Raw genomic sequence first — 14,832 nt, 5'->3', positions numbered from 1 at the left:
ATCGCTGTCCGGAAGTCGCCAGAGCTCAAGTCGCGATGCCGGCCCCTCTGTTCAAGCGTTTCGCGCCGCCTGCGCCCATCGCCAACAAGCAGTCTTCACCTGCTCCAGCGCGCGATCAGGTCACCAAAGCCTCCAGCCCTGCCTATGCTGCGACTGAGGTGGTCGCCGACTCAGACCCCGCATCTGTACAGGACAGTGTGGTGTTGGAAGCACCAAAGACTATCAAGAAACCCAAGAAGAGGAAGCGCAATGCTGAAGCCGCCGAAGCCCACAATGATGAGGTTTCCAAGAAGCATAAGAACATCCTTTCGAAATTCGAGAAAGCCTCGAAGCTTGCTGAAGTGGTAGGGCAAAAGGGCGAAGAGGAAGTTTCAAATGAAGCTCAAGAACCAGAAGAACTCCACGATCTCGAACCCATGCCGCAACCCGCACCGATTCCCGAGCCAGTTTACGAACCTACCTTCTCCACTCTGCCCACGTGGCTCGCTCAACCTACCACCGTGGAAGCATCGACGACGATCCCGTTCTCTGAACTTGGTGTTGATCCTTCATATGGAAAGAGATTAGAGAAACAAGGATTCAAGGACGCGCTGGCTGTGCAAACAGCATTGATTCCCATGCTGCATCCTGGTTTTGACCAGCACTTGGGCGACATATGCGTCTCGGCCAAGACGGGCTCTGGAAAAACCTTGGCTTACCTACTACCCATCATCGAAGCCCTCAAGGATCGCGCTGTACCCGTGCTGTCAGCCATTGTGGTAGTACCGAGCCGGCAACTCGTCAATCAGGCTCTACAAGTTGCCGAGGAGCTATGTGCTGGAACAAAGATCAAAGTAGGAACGGCTTTGGGCAGCATCGCCTTTGCGGCGGAGCAGAAGCAGCTTGTGAAGATGAGACCGCAATACGACCCCAGGAGAGCACAGGAACTTCAGCAGACGGCTTCACGACAACACCAAACTGGGCTTATGGAGAAAGGAGGACTGTACGACGATCTGAGAGCCATGCCTTTAGACCACGTCCCACAATACGACTCGAGCGTAGACATTCTCATATGTACTCCGGGCCGATTAGTTGAGCACATCGAGCACACTACCGGCTTTCTGCTCAACAGTGTGCGCTGGCTCGTTATTGATGAAGCTGACCAGCTGCTGAGTCAAAACTTCCAGGGTTGGGCGACTGTGCTAATGGACGCCCTTCATGGTGAGACGCCAGTTGAGTTTATGAACGCTCAAGAACGGATACGAAAGCGAGAGCGAGATGCTAACTCTATCTGGTCCATGGCATTGCCTGCTCGTAGACAGCTCACAAAGATTGTGCTTTCCGCAACGATGGAGAAAGACCTCACGAAGCTCGGCACACTGAAACTCAAGCGACCGAAGTTGATTGTCGTACAAGACGCGATTGCAGAATCTCAAACGTTGGACAATGAAGAAAATGTCTTTGAGTTGCCGTCGACCCTACACGAGTTTGCAGTGCATGTTGGCGATGGTTCGAACAAGCCCCTGCACCTGTTGTATGTGCTCGTCAACTGTGTGTTTCCAGGCGCCCAGGCAGCATCAGGCTCTTCGTCGGTTTCTTCCGCCCCTGATACATCATCTGATTCCGACTCTGACTCGGGCGAAGACGAACGGGCATCTGTATCTAAACAGAGTGGCCGCGTTCTCATCTTTACTAAAAGCACAGAGAGTGCCTCTCGCTTGTCGCATCTACTTGGTGCGCTCATGCCAGGATTCAAGAATTACATGAAGACAATGACCCGAGCGTTGACAGCGGATGCGTCTCGAAGACTGCTCAAATCATTCAGCTCTGGAGTGGTCAAAATCTTAATTGCGTCCGACGCCGCATCCCGTGGGCTGGACATTCCTGATATTACTCATGTCATCAACTACGATCTTCCGATAAGTATCACCAGCTACGTCCACCGCGTCGGTCGGACAGCTCGCGCGGGCAAGACAGGAGAAGCATGGACGCTGTTCACGAAGAACGAGGCCGCATGGTTTTTGAAGCAGGTAGCCAAGGGCGAAAGCATAAAGCGTGGCAGTAAGAAGGTCAAGCGTATGGAGTGGAAAGAGAGCACTGTAACGGCGGATGGAAGGAAGAGAGCGTATCGCACGGCGCTGAAGCAGCTGGAGAGCGCTGTCGCAGGCAATGCTGAGGCTGAATAGATCTACGGCGAAACCGTTACCTGTTGACCGCACAGTAGCCCGAAGATGGCCAGCCCTGACTATTACAAAGATACCCAATTCATGTCCCACATGTAGTTGCGGACCGTTTCTATGCTGCATGTACCAAGCTTGCTCAATAGCCTTGGCTTTGCTTGATACCATCCCTCACGATCGGCGCCAACGACAACGAGCTCTCTTCGCATTTGGAAGGTGATAAGAAAGCTTAATCGTCCGAGCATCGGTGTATCAGTGAACGTGCAAGGAGACAGTGAAGCTTCACCGTTGATAGGACGTGAGAACTTTCCGTAGTTCAGCCTGGGGCAGCGCCAACCCCAGAGTGCAGTGCTAAGCATTCTCCTCGGCATGCGTGATCATGCTTGGTACCCTCCCACACCGCGGTGTCGTGCGCTGGAGGTTGCGGATCACATCCGGAAGGGGCAGGTTGGAAGCGCAAGCGGGCATGTGATATGCAATTGGCCGAAGACGAGATTCGCGATTTGCTGAGCAAAAAGTCGTCCATGGCCATGATTGGCCGCGAAACCTGTTGATGTGACATGTCAGGGTTAGCCTCCACGGGAAGGCCCACTAGGCCCGGGGCTGCTGCACTGGACCTCCCATATGCCGCCTTTCATTCAACCAGACCTCACATCGCCACCTCCCTAATGCAGTCGCTGCCGCCCTTATCGCTTCGTTTGCTTCGACATTAATCTATCACGCTTCAACATCTACCGGTTGTGTGGATGGGTCGGCGAGTTCTGCATGCTTTGGATCGCGCCTCCACGTACGCACAAGTGGCTGCGTCGTTGGCCGGCAGTTGAGCCGCTTACCTGTCGCTTTCCATGGTCCAACGGTGTGCTGGCGTCGAACTATTGACATCCAAACCATGTGCCACGATGCGAACGACAGCGGCCACGAGTATGACGCATGATGGCAACCCACGAATTTCCGCAATTGCATGACCAACATATCTCCAGGCCGTGTTTCAAACGGCTGTGGCTGGCCCGCACCCTGCAGCATCAAGGTGCCAAGAGTGAGAGTCCTAGGCTTAGTAGCGCCTCGAAGCTTGACTGGCGGGCGCCTGCACTACCCAGCATTGTAAGAGCGCTACCTGGCTCTTAGCGAACAAGGCACGCTTTACTATCGCAACCTTCATCTTGGAATGTCACCAATGACGATCAATGTTTGGTACAGTACTATTTGCCTGCTGCAAGAAACGGAACATACCTCGGTCCAGCCCGATGCTATGGAAGCGGACCCTCACAGCCTGCAATCAGCCTTGAAACCAATGTACTATTACGGATGCCCCGCCACGTATTCGGTCCTAAAGTCGCACAAGATGGTCACTTCTGTCGCAATGTCCGATCTACAAGGACTCTAAGCTCTCCATGTGCCACTGGTCAACGTACATGTTCCGCATACACCCTCCTGGCCGACGCCAAGTCTGAATGCAGCAGGTAAATGTATGAAACGCGGCGCCACTCAATCGCAAGCATGATCTACCTGCCAAGATAGGACTCGTTACCATGACTGGTCGCGGGATCTAATTTCAATGTTGATCGCTTACCCCACTATAATCCTACACTACCATAGCGATGCCAATGGAGCGCAGCGTAGACGTATGGACAGGGCAAGGAGCACATCATCGTCATGGACACAAGACTATGCCGCGCTTTGTGGCAATGCTTGGTATAAAGCCAAGGCAAATCCTCCTTGTGTTTCTGTACCGGCTTCATCATCTCAAGCCTCTCAAACGGGCTTTACCTTCCCCTTCGCTTGTATCTTCTTCTTCTTCAGTCAGTAAAACCAGTAGGCCATCGTTATCATGCCTTCTTTCGCCAAACTCACAGCGGCGTTTGCCTTCGCTAGCACAGTCGTTGCGACCCCAGTTCAACTGAGTTAGTTGTCCCATCACACGACAATGCCTCAGCACAGGATATATCACTGACAATTCCATAGACAAGGGTACCTCCTTCTCGGTCGAGCAGGTTCCTCGCTCGACATACCTGAAAAACGGACCCGAGCAGAAGATCAAGGCTCTGCGCAAGCACGGCAAGGCTGTGCCTCAAAGCCTTGTAGAGGCTGCCCAGAACAGGGCGAGCAACACAGTCGTTGCCGCTGCTGCTGCCAGCGGATCAGTTCCTGCTGCTCCGAATGACGAGTATGACTCTGCATACTTGAGCCCAGTCACTGTTGGAACCACCACTGTCCATCTTGACTTTGACACCGGAAGCTCTGACCTGTAAGCCACCTCTGAGACCCGCCCGTTGTTCGCGGTGTCAAGCCTTTTATGGAAGTCTCATCTAACCAAAACTCAGCTGGGTTTTCTCATCCCTCCAGGCCAGTTCTCAGCTTAGTGGTCACGACTACTACAAGGCCGATGCCTCTAAGGTCAAGAGCGGTTACTCCTGGAAGATCTCCTACGGAGATGGCTCTGGTGCTTCTGGCAAGGTCTACGCCGACAAGGTCACAGTTGGTGGTGTAACAGCTACCTCCCAAGCTGTCGAGGCTGCTACCTCCGTCTCTGCAACCTTCTCTCAAGACACCGATACCGATGGCCTTCTCGGCCTTGCTATGAGCTCCATCAACACCGTGAAGCCCGTTCAACAGAAGACATTCTTCGATACCGTGAAGTCGCAGCTCGCTCAGCCGCTGTTCGCTGTCACTCTTAAGTACCATGCCGCCGGCACATACGACTTTGGATACATCGACAAGAGCAAGTACACTGGTCCCATCACCTACGTCAACGCGGATGATAGCCAAGGATTCTGGGGATTCAGCGCATCTGCTTACAGCGTCGGCACCACGACCACTCAGGCAACTGTTTCTGGTATCCTCGACACCGGCACCACTCTCATCTACACCGACACTGCTATTGTCCGTGCCTACTACGCCAAGGTCAGCGGCGCCAAGAACGACGCTACTCAGGGTGGTTACATCTTCCCTTGCACTGCTTCTCTTCCCGACTTCTCCATCACTGTTGGTGGCGTCAAGCAGACTGTCCCTGGCAAGTACGTCAACTACGCACCCATTGGTGACGGTACCTGCTTTGGCGGTATCCAGACCGATGACGGTATTGGTTTCAGCATCTTCGGCGATATCTTCCTCAAGAGCAAGTACATTGTTCACGAGATGGGTAGCAATGGCCCAAGGCTCGGATTCGCTCAGCAGGCCGGCATCTAAACAGCTGCCTGAGTCTATGGCAAGGTTCAAGTCTTAGGGCGATGCAGTAGTGTGAAATTTGATTAGGGTATACCATAATCGGTGCTGGGAACGCGGCGAAATTGTCTAGGCATTTGCATAGTCCGCTAGCCTACTCTTTTTTATGCAAGTAAATATTATTGCTTCTTCACTTCTTCACAAATGCATTCCTAGTGTATACACCGTGACATGCGACAGTTAACCCTACGCTGGACTCAGCATCACGGAAACGGAGATCTGGTGCACAATCCGTAAATTAATTGGCTCCGAAGGAGTATTGTTACTTTAGACCGCTGCTGTATTGAACTGAACACTGTGGGCCTAATACAAAATCTCCGAATATGTCAAAGCCGACCGTATAGTGTAAGCCAATCGATGTGAGTTTCGTGGAGTCTTGCATTCCCGAGTCTTACACGAATGATGAGTCACCCACATCAATGTCACGGGGTAAGAGGCTGCTTTCGGCACGCTGTGAGATAAAAATAGGCTCTCCGCACAGAGTAGTGTGGATCGAAATATGTTCCTCACATCCTTCGTGTCATAGCGAGTCTCAAATTGTCATAAGTCTCCGAAGTTGTCTCGCACGATACAATAACAATGTCAGCATGATATTCTGTATCAGAAACACAGTTGTGGTTTATGCATATCTGCATCCAGAATCAATGAAGGCAGTGAGAGGCAAGTGCGCGCGGGAATACGTGGACAATGTGCGAAGCTGGGTCTCGCCTACTAGAACACAAGTTCAATGACGAGCATGAGATCCTACGAGCCTCAAAGTGAGATAGAGGTGCTCAAGGTTCTCTTGTGACAAACTACGCTGCTGGACTGATCATTCCCACACTTGTTGGCTCGAGGCTTGACAGTTCAGTGCGGTCCAGTTGGATATGTAACTTGAAAATAACTTGAATGATACAATCACGCAAGCTATAGCTAGGCAATCAGTCCTGGCGAAGTTCAGGACAAATACGGTCGGCCTGAAAAATATGACTTCATGAGTGGTCTTGTAGATCAAAGTTTGTCTTGGAGTCCTTTTGTTTGCAATCTTAGGTGCTCATACCTGGACAAAACTTCGTTAGACCTAACGCACCGAATTCAGCAGGTATCGAAGGTCAGTGTAGGGAGGTTGTCAATACCCCGTGGAATGTGGAGCGTTTTGTTGAAGACAGATAAAGTATGGAACCCAACGTGTAGGTGACTCCATTGGGTGATTTCTTCACAAATGGAAACATTCGACATCGGCATCGCCGAGCGACTCTATGATAATTTCTTCTTATATGCCCCTCAAGGACACCAGATAATGTCTCCTCAAGATCGAACATGAGTGTGGGGAGTCTTGGGATTGGTGGTAGCGGAGGAGCTGCCGTGTCTCAAGTAGTAAGGTGTAATGGGGCGCCTGAACTCTCGTAACACGTCATGTGCCATCTAGCCAGAGCGGTAACAACGCTATTAGCCTAATGAAGAAGTTACTACCTTTTTGAATGAGCTACGGCAGTTCCAAAATCCGCTTGGCCCGGTAACCCCTTAGTAAGCGGCTTCTTATTCCTAACATCACTTGACGGGCCGAGGGAAGCGCATATCTCTTAGTCAATGGCCGTTCAGGGCCTGGTCGACTCTGATTGGGCTCTGCAGTATGCGTGGCGAGTAATGATAAAAAAACAGCTCCCGTTTTTACAGATGTCAGACTGGTCGGTCTTGGGTAGTGGCTGCGGCTATTTTACCCGCACCATTCACGACACTAGTTCCGCTGAAGGTTATCCGCAAACTGTTTACGTTGTATCACGCTGACCAGAATACTTTCTTGAATTACGAAGCGACAATAATGGTGACATACTTTTCCTAACAGTCAGGCGATCGGTGGCGCCGCACGCATCGAAGCGGGCTAATGTGAGGGACTTTCACTGATGGATGATATAATGTTCCGAAAATTAAACCTGCCCTATAGAGGTCAGGCCTGTTCGGTGCTCAAATATGTGTAAGGGCACCCGGACACAAGCAGGTAGGTGCGTGCATGATACGGTTAGCTAATGCTCGCCAACCTGGCTTTACAATATGAACTGAGAGTTCCCCACAGATACCAGTCTTGGCTTATGTTTCTCAATCGTTTTGACATATCGGTCAATGAATACGCAAGCAGCTCCAGCAAAGGTGAAACTGTTGGTTGAGAACACGCGACAGTAGATCACAACAACACGGCTGTAGATAATAGTTATGACTTCGTTCACTGAGCTTCATTGGGTACCTAGCGAAGCATCGAATCGGGTTCGAAGGTCACCTTCGCGTGAGTAGTTCCGGGCCAATCCAGTGGCGCTGAGACTGGGACCTGGTAATTACGACCACACACCCCATGGAGACCAACATAACCCACCTGACCCAACATTTCCAACTCTGAGATCTTACGCGCGGTACGAAAAATGAGCAGCCTCATGGGGGTAGCAAGCAAATAGGAGGCATTGCCGTTCATAATCACCGCATGGGTATCAGGATCAATTCTGCCGAGGGCACATGATGATGGACCCGCGAAGCTACCAAGGGCTACAGAGGCTGAAAATTTGCATGAAGAGTTGGTTGTGGGGGTCAGCTTAAGTCGCTGAGCACTCACGTGAAGTAAGCTGCATGCATGCATACATGACGCACAAGTCTCACGTAGTATTGTTGACATTCATCTGTGCCTTCGGGTATTACAGTGAAGTGGCGATGGCATGTAACAAAAAGCACTCGGGCGCAGGATATCATGCAGCACTTGCGGTCTAAACGGCGTTGCGAGCGGGAGTGCATCCAGGTCGGAGTATTCGATGTCGGAGAGATGCAGGCAACTAGTGGTACTGTGTGATGCAAGGAGATGTCCATCTACGCCAAGTGCGCAGCACTCGAAGCAGCGGTGTGAAGCTCGATAACGTGTCCAATCAGCTCGGATAACAGTACGACAGTAGTTTTGAAGTTTGCAACAAGGCCTCAGAGAGAGACGATAGTTTCCACATAGGAGATGCAAGTGAAGCGAAGAGGCCGTATACTACGCAGGCATTAGTGATGCACATTAGTGACTCAATTTTCGGGAAGGCAGCATCGTTTCATGATTGTGGATGTTGTTGATATGGTGGTCTCGCGACAAGAGACGGTTATTGCTCCTATCGTGAGTGGTATCTAAGCGCGTGTGCGGCGCGGATTGATGTGGCCGTTGCCAGGCCATTGACGCCGGGATGTCGTCGACGGAAGCGCCGACGGGTAGACAGCGTAGATGCATGGAGTCGCATCACTTCTTCTTCTTGTCCTTGATTTTCTTCTTGGATTCTGTCCCGCTGTTTGCCCCGCTGCCTCCGTCACCGCCCATCATTTCCGCCATCATGTCTTGCATGAAGTTTTCGCTGACTCCGCCACCTGTTAAGGCAGGTGAGTGCAGGGGGAGAATCTTGCTCATCTTCCATCCCTTTGGTACTGCTGGCTCGGGCATCTCCTTTGGCATAGGTAGGCCTGCGATGGGCAACCTGAAAGGCGTGTTCTTCTGTGTTGGGTGGGCTTTGAGGTGCTGGGCGATGAGGATGTATAAGTGGTGCTTGTTCTTGACGTCGTCGTCGACGAGCTTGCCTTGGTGTTTGAGCAGGACACGCACCCTGCCCGGGTTGGCCCAGTCTTTCGGGTGAGTCTTGTCGGGCTCGAAGACGGTCCGGAGCCCCAGGTCGGCTGCGGCATCGGCCATCTCTCGTGCTAGAGGGCTGTCTACGGCAAGCTCCTTGCCCACGCGACGGCCTTCTGCGCGTGTGCGTGACTTGTCAAAATAGATGGGGTATAGACACTGGTAGTGCTTGGACTTTTCTCGGTCCGTCGACGTCTTGATGGCGGGCGACTGCGGCTGTAGCATCTGCGACTGCGGCGGCATGGACGCGGTGCCGGTGCTGGGTACGTTGGTGGCATTGATCAGAGCGGGCACGTCGTCAATGCCCATCTCTGACGGATCGCTGTCCGAATCGCTGACTTCTTCGACGCGGGGATTCATCGTGACTGCCCGTTGGTCCTGCCCAGGGGAGTCAGCTCGCCGTCGCATCGCACCTGGCCCCGCCCGCCCGCCCACCAGCCCGCCACTCACCTCGCCTTTCCCGGTGTGGTTGAATTATCGTGATATCTTCGAGGCCGCCTGCACGCCTCGAGGCATGTGGGGGGAGCTAAACGCGGGGCTTGGCTGTGCAAAGGGCAAGCGCTGCCGACCCGCTTCGGCGCTTCGGCGCTTTCCTTGCCTGTGCTGTACTACGGCCCGGCCGACTGCCTCTCGTCCCGAGTTGACCACAACGACTGTCTAGCACCACCTCCCCAGCGCTGGGCTAACTCGCTTTTTCCGCTTCACCGCAAATTGCCGCTCCCCGAACCATCAGGTGATGTTTTTATGGCTAGCAAACGGCTTGTGCAGCTTCACGCAGGGGTCTGACCGTTATCACGCCGCGCCACCACGTCAAGCCCGTTCTGCCGGAAGCGCGTCTTACCCAGTCGCAACCACCACACCTGACCTGGCGTCCGCGCATCTTGTTCCTTTCCTTCTGCTGCATCATCCCATGCTATCACGCTAGTGCCACGATCTGCAGCTGATCGCTTCTGGTAACTACGCTGCCTGTGTCTGGCGCCTCAACCGTCCATTGAGCTGTTGCTACTCCACTGTCAGTGACGATAGTCTCTGCTATCTGAATTGACTCGTTCCCTCGAGCATATCCTTGTCCGGCCACGCTTCACAAACACTCTAATTTACATACTCACCTTTGCCTAGGCATTATAGCAGACCGTGTCAGATCAATGCCATGCATCGGAAGGAGCACTAGCTTCCCCTTTCACACTCTTTGGCCATTTGGATGCACCGGGACTCGCCACGGCAAGCACGCAGTGCCCTGTCTTTCAACTTCCGGTACAACACAAGCGGCTTCCTTCGTATTCAATGCCGTCGCTGGATATTATACAAGACTCGAATATCACACGCTAGGCTCGGTTACACAAGATTTACGGTTAAAACCCGATCCGATCTTCTTAGCAGTGGGTTGCATGTGGCCGTAGCGGACCTTGTCGATCCCACAAACCGCTGGCATCTCTTTGAATCTCCACTCGCACCATGTGGCAATGATACAGGTGTCGCAGCCGTTCGTGAGCCGCTAGTGCAAGGTCTTGTCGGTACATGCACGTGTGCAGCAGCCTGCTCAAGTGAGATTCGATTGGTAATTTGACGACATGAACGCATTATGTACGCAGGATCCGCGTTGGCCCTGCCAAACACCGTTCCTGTCTCCTGGATTTTCCTATAACGCGCAGTATACGCAAGGATGATTATGTAGTGGCGTTTCTGGTCTCTTGCCCTGACATCAAGACGACCACGGCCCCTGGTCTTACATATGGCGTCTTCCTATCATACCACGCTTACCGTCCCTTTATCACATCGATATCAAGCAAAATCCGGTAAAACAGCCACGGTTTGTCCTGATTGGCTAATTGAGTAAGCGATTGACCGTTAACTCTCCACAAGAATGAATAAGCTCAGATTTCCTCACCGCATCCAGCGTACAGATTCGTGAACCTAAGAACTAACTATGACCCAAGTGCTTTCATGTTCTAGTCGTCTCAAAGTTAGGCTCCCCGACCGGCCCGAAATCTAGGGCTGAAGATGACCTGCCGAGAGTCTAAAGAGTGGTTCAGTGACCCTGAGCCTGATTACACCGCAAACGTTCCGTTCCAAGAAGACGCCTCACCGATCGGATCGCAATACGCTTCGTGGTTAGCCTACGTGACTATCAAGCGACTATAAAGGCACCGGTCATTCACCTGCAGTTTCGCTCTTCTGGTTTTCTTCCCCTCAGCCGTTGAGACCTCTTCTTCCATCATCGTACTTCCCTTTTCACACTTGCGTGCAACTATTCAACTGCTACCCTACGCATTTCTTCTTCCCTTTCCCTCTGACTTCCTATCTTCATTCTACGAATAGCAACGATGGCACCAGCGCTACTATTTGATGAGAACGGCACTTCCAGTCCAGCATCCGAGAGCAGCATCTCATTATCAGCCATGGATGAAGCCCCTGCACTGACCATTTCTCAAAACCGCCGGAGCCGTCGAAACCGCAACAGTCTTCGCAGTCCTTTACTCAAACGCAGTGCGAGGGGTCGTCCACTAGTACTGGAAGAGGCCAAGGGAAATTGGCTGTCAGTATCCGACGAAACGAAGGCCTGGAGGATTTTTGACGCTTCCGGGGGTGCCGCTGTATCGAATATTGGTCACAAGGACCAAAGAGTATATGAGGCTATCAGACAGCAAGAAGAAACTGGTGTCGGGTACGCCGCATCGATGAGCTTCCAAACTGAAGTTGCAGAGGATTTTGCAGATTTCCTTCTAGAATCAACGGACGATAAGATGACTGAGGTGGTTTTCTATGGATCTGGTAATATAGCCTACACTTCTATGGCCGAATTGAAGCTCACAATCATCAGGTTCTGAGGCTAACGAGGCAGCTCAAAAGCTAGCTTACCAATATCACTCCAAACTGAAGGACAACCCGCAACCCCAGCGCCGTTGGTTTATTGCCCGCGATCGATCCTATCATGGGGCAACGCTCGGTGCTCTTGAGGGCAGTGGGCACAAGGGCCGCAAGGACATGTACAAGTCTATTCTACCGGAGAAGACTCAGTTCATATCGCCTTGCCATCCTTGTCGCGATATGATCAAGGGAGAAACGACGGCTCAGTATGTTAAGCGGCTTCAAGACGAGTTGGAGCGCAAGATACTTGATCTTGGCCCTGAGACAGTAGCCGGCTTCGTCATGGAGCCTGTAGTTGGCGCGGTAAGTAGCACCATTGTAATGACATCATGTTTTCAAATGTCCAGTTTCTGACATGTCGACGCAGGCACTTGGATGCGTTCCCGCGTTACCCGGATATCTTTCGGCCATGAAGAGCGTATGCAAAAAGTACGGGGTACTCTTCATTCTGGATGAGGTCATGAGTGGCATGGGCCGCACCGGTTATATGCATGCCTGGCAAGATGAGGATGTCGTTCCAGACATGCAATTGGTAGGCAAGGGACTTGCAGGCGGTTACGCAGCCATATCCGCGATGCTTGTGGGACCAGTGATAACGGATGCTCTTGGAGAAGCTGCCTTCGCCCACGGTCATACTTTCCAGAACTTTCCCGCAGCATGCGCTGCTGGTCTTGCAGTGCAACAAATCGTTCGAGATGACAACCTCCTAGAGAATGTTAGAGACAAAGGGGACAAGCTGATGAAGAAATTGATGACTCGTCTGAGTGATCACCCCAATGTATTTGACATCCGAGGCAAAGGTCTGTTTCTAGGGGTAAGTTTGAGAAGCAACCTTGACACATGTTGCAGCTTCTAACCAAGACAGATCGAGTTTGTGCAAGATAAGAAGACCAAGGCACCATTTGACCCTGAAGTGGCAGTGGCCTGGCGGGTCCATGAGCTAGGTATGTTCGTTCTACACTTGCGAGCAGTTCGCCGACTGACTACTACATCAGGGCTGAAAGATGGATATAACGTCTATATGTATCCAGGATCCGGTACAGTTGACGGCAATCGTGGAGATCACGTCATCATCGCCCCTGCGTACAACATCACCGACAGTGACGTCGACTTTATCGTCGACCGTGTCAGTAAGACAGTCTTTGACTTCTTCGAGGAACTCAGCATCGCCCCGAAGTTGTAATCACCAACGCTTTGGCAACTCCGCCCACGCCGAACGAGAACATTGGACAGATGAACATGTCTCACTTGACATGAATAAACATGATTCACGGACTTTTTTTTCTTTATAATTACTGTCTGGGCGGCTTTTGTGACGAGCATGCGCGCGGTGGCTTTGTGATGATTGTCTGGGACCGGATTTTTGGAGGTTCCATTGAGGAGAGAGGGCGAGCACCATCATCAGGAAAAATGCATGGGAGCGGCTGTTTGGATATATTATCGCACTGAGGAGGGATGCATGGCCTTGGACGAAAGACGACATCCGCATGGGCGGAAGCTGTCAGTTATTTCAGAAAAGCTGTATGAAACACGTCTTTACTCGAGGCTCTTTGAGATCATTTACGGGGGATCATGCCACGTTGTTCACCACGGACGGTGCTCAACACAGAAGAAACTCGATCTGCTTTGCAGTCAAGAGAGAGCGGCGTGGGGTGCAAGCGAGCATGATACTAGCAGGTGTTCATTGGGCACATTGCCCATGTATGGGCCAGACCAGGGCTGAAAGCGCCTGCCAACCTAGATCCGTGCCGCGCACGACTACAGACCTTGCAGCGACTCAGCCTTGGCGGCTAACCAAAGGCTAATCTGTCCTCGTAGGAGCGCGGAGCCAGGACTTTGATGAGTAGTCTGCAGTCAATTGCCTATATGATATATTGCTACCGACTACCGAGTGTGGTATAGATGTGGAGATGCTGAGGCTATGACGTTAGTAGTGAGGCGGAGTGCAGCAAACCTTTCATCAGCCCAGGCTGGGTGAGATGGATAACAGCAAACCGAGACGGGTGGCAGCAACAGCAGAAGAAGTCGACATGGGCGTGTGTGGCGCGTACCTGAAGGATAAGACGGTTGGAAATATGTATAGTTGCGTCATAGCCAGGAAAAGCAGCAGCAAGTGATGAGCGGCAACGTTGTGTCGCTCCACGTGCGGAAGGGACCGCGCCTCGCAGCTTCCAAGGTTGGCGAACCACGGAGGTGCGGTCAGAATGCAGCGACGGCTCAATTTGGGTCAAGGCTGGGCTGAGTAGACATTGGTGGTGAAATGTGTAGGGACAGGTTGCCATGGTATTGTGAATTGAGGGAGCGCTCGTCACGGAGGATGGTGGTTGCTCGACTACCACAGTAACCAGATGACACTAAACGCAGATCCCCGTCTTCTCGTGACCACAGGCGTTGCTTCACTTTGTAGCGGTCACCCAAGGCCTCGACGTGGAAAAGGCTCCGATGCCTGGAAAAGCGCACATGGTATAGATTTGTGTTACAGAGGTGGTTTCTTTCATGGACGGTCTTCACGTGCAGCAGTTTCACTGTCATCAGTCTGCGACAAAGTGGTGGTCAGGGCGTTTTTGCACAAGCGACCGGCTACGGCCAAAGGCGCCGCGCAGACACATGACTTGGCCTGTTGCAGCGTTGGGCTGGCACGGTGTAGTAGAGTGTGGTAGAGTGTAGCAGAGTGTGGTAGAGTGCAGCAGAGTGTAGTAGGGTGTAGTAGGGCCAGTTAGTAGGGTCGACTTTGAAGTTGGGCGCGAGACGCGAAAGAGAGACGGTCGACTGGCGTGCCGCGAGAAGATTGAACGAATGACGCTCCATGTGCACCGCACAGGCCCCGGCTTCTCACCACAGACTCCGCAACAAGTGTGATCTCAACTCGCCTGCCTCGACCCGGCGACCACGACGCTTTCACACGTCTCTGGCATGTTCGACGCCCGCCATTCTTCCCAGCGTGCACCCCCATCGCCCTCACGCCTGCTA

At 52.4% G+C, this 14,832-nt stretch overlaps 4 protein-coding genes across 4 annotated transcripts; 3 read left to right on the top strand and 1 right to left on the bottom strand.

Annotated features, from left to right (window-relative positions):
- Positions 1 to 35: 35 nt before the first annotated feature.
- On the top strand, positions 36 to 2,165 carry GT037_001378 (p-loop containing nucleoside triphosphate hydrolase protein; the record flags this gene model as incomplete). The annotated part of the gene is made up of 1 exon (XM_038926425.1): positions 36 to 2,165. The coding sequence occupies one exon, from the start codon at positions 36 to 38 to the stop codon at positions 2,163 to 2,165; it is 2,130 nt and encodes a 709-aa protein (XP_038792281.1).
- A 1,822-nt stretch (positions 2,166 to 3,987) lies between these two features.
- Positions 3,988 to 5,345, top strand: GT037_001377 (acid protease; the record flags this gene model as incomplete). Its single annotated transcript, XM_038926424.1, has 3 exons — positions 3,988 to 4,060; positions 4,122 to 4,404; positions 4,481 to 5,345. The coding sequence occupies 3 exons, from the start codon at positions 3,988 to 3,990 to the stop codon at positions 5,343 to 5,345; spliced, it is 1,221 nt and encodes a 406-aa protein (XP_038792280.1).
- Positions 5,346 to 8,613: 3,268 nt separating this feature from the next.
- Positions 8,614 to 9,354, bottom strand: GT037_001376 (signal recognition particle sec65 subunit; the record flags this gene model as incomplete). Its single annotated transcript, XM_038926423.1, has 1 exon — positions 8,614 to 9,354. The coding sequence occupies one exon, from the start codon at positions 9,352 to 9,354 to the stop codon at positions 8,614 to 8,616; it is 741 nt and encodes a 246-aa protein (XP_038792279.1).
- A 1,964-nt stretch (positions 9,355 to 11,318) lies between these two features.
- Positions 11,319 to 13,045, top strand: GT037_001375 (plp-dependent transferase; the record flags this gene model as incomplete). Its single annotated transcript, XM_038926422.1, has 5 exons — positions 11,319 to 11,766; positions 11,816 to 12,165; positions 12,230 to 12,676; positions 12,728 to 12,806; positions 12,858 to 13,045. The coding sequence occupies 5 exons, from the start codon at positions 11,319 to 11,321 to the stop codon at positions 13,043 to 13,045; spliced, it is 1,512 nt and encodes a 503-aa protein (XP_038792278.1).
- Between the last annotated feature and the right edge of the window lie 1,787 nt (positions 13,046 to 14,832).

Source organism: Alternaria burnsii (assembly GCF_013036055.1).
Source record: "Alternaria burnsii strain CBS107.38 chromosome Unknown 705, whole genome shotgun sequence".
Lineage (NCBI taxonomy): Eukaryota > Fungi > Ascomycota > Dothideomycetes > Pleosporales > Pleosporaceae > Alternaria > Alternaria burnsii.
Note: the sequence above shows the minus strand (reverse complement) of the source record. Positions and strands in the feature narration are given on the sequence as shown.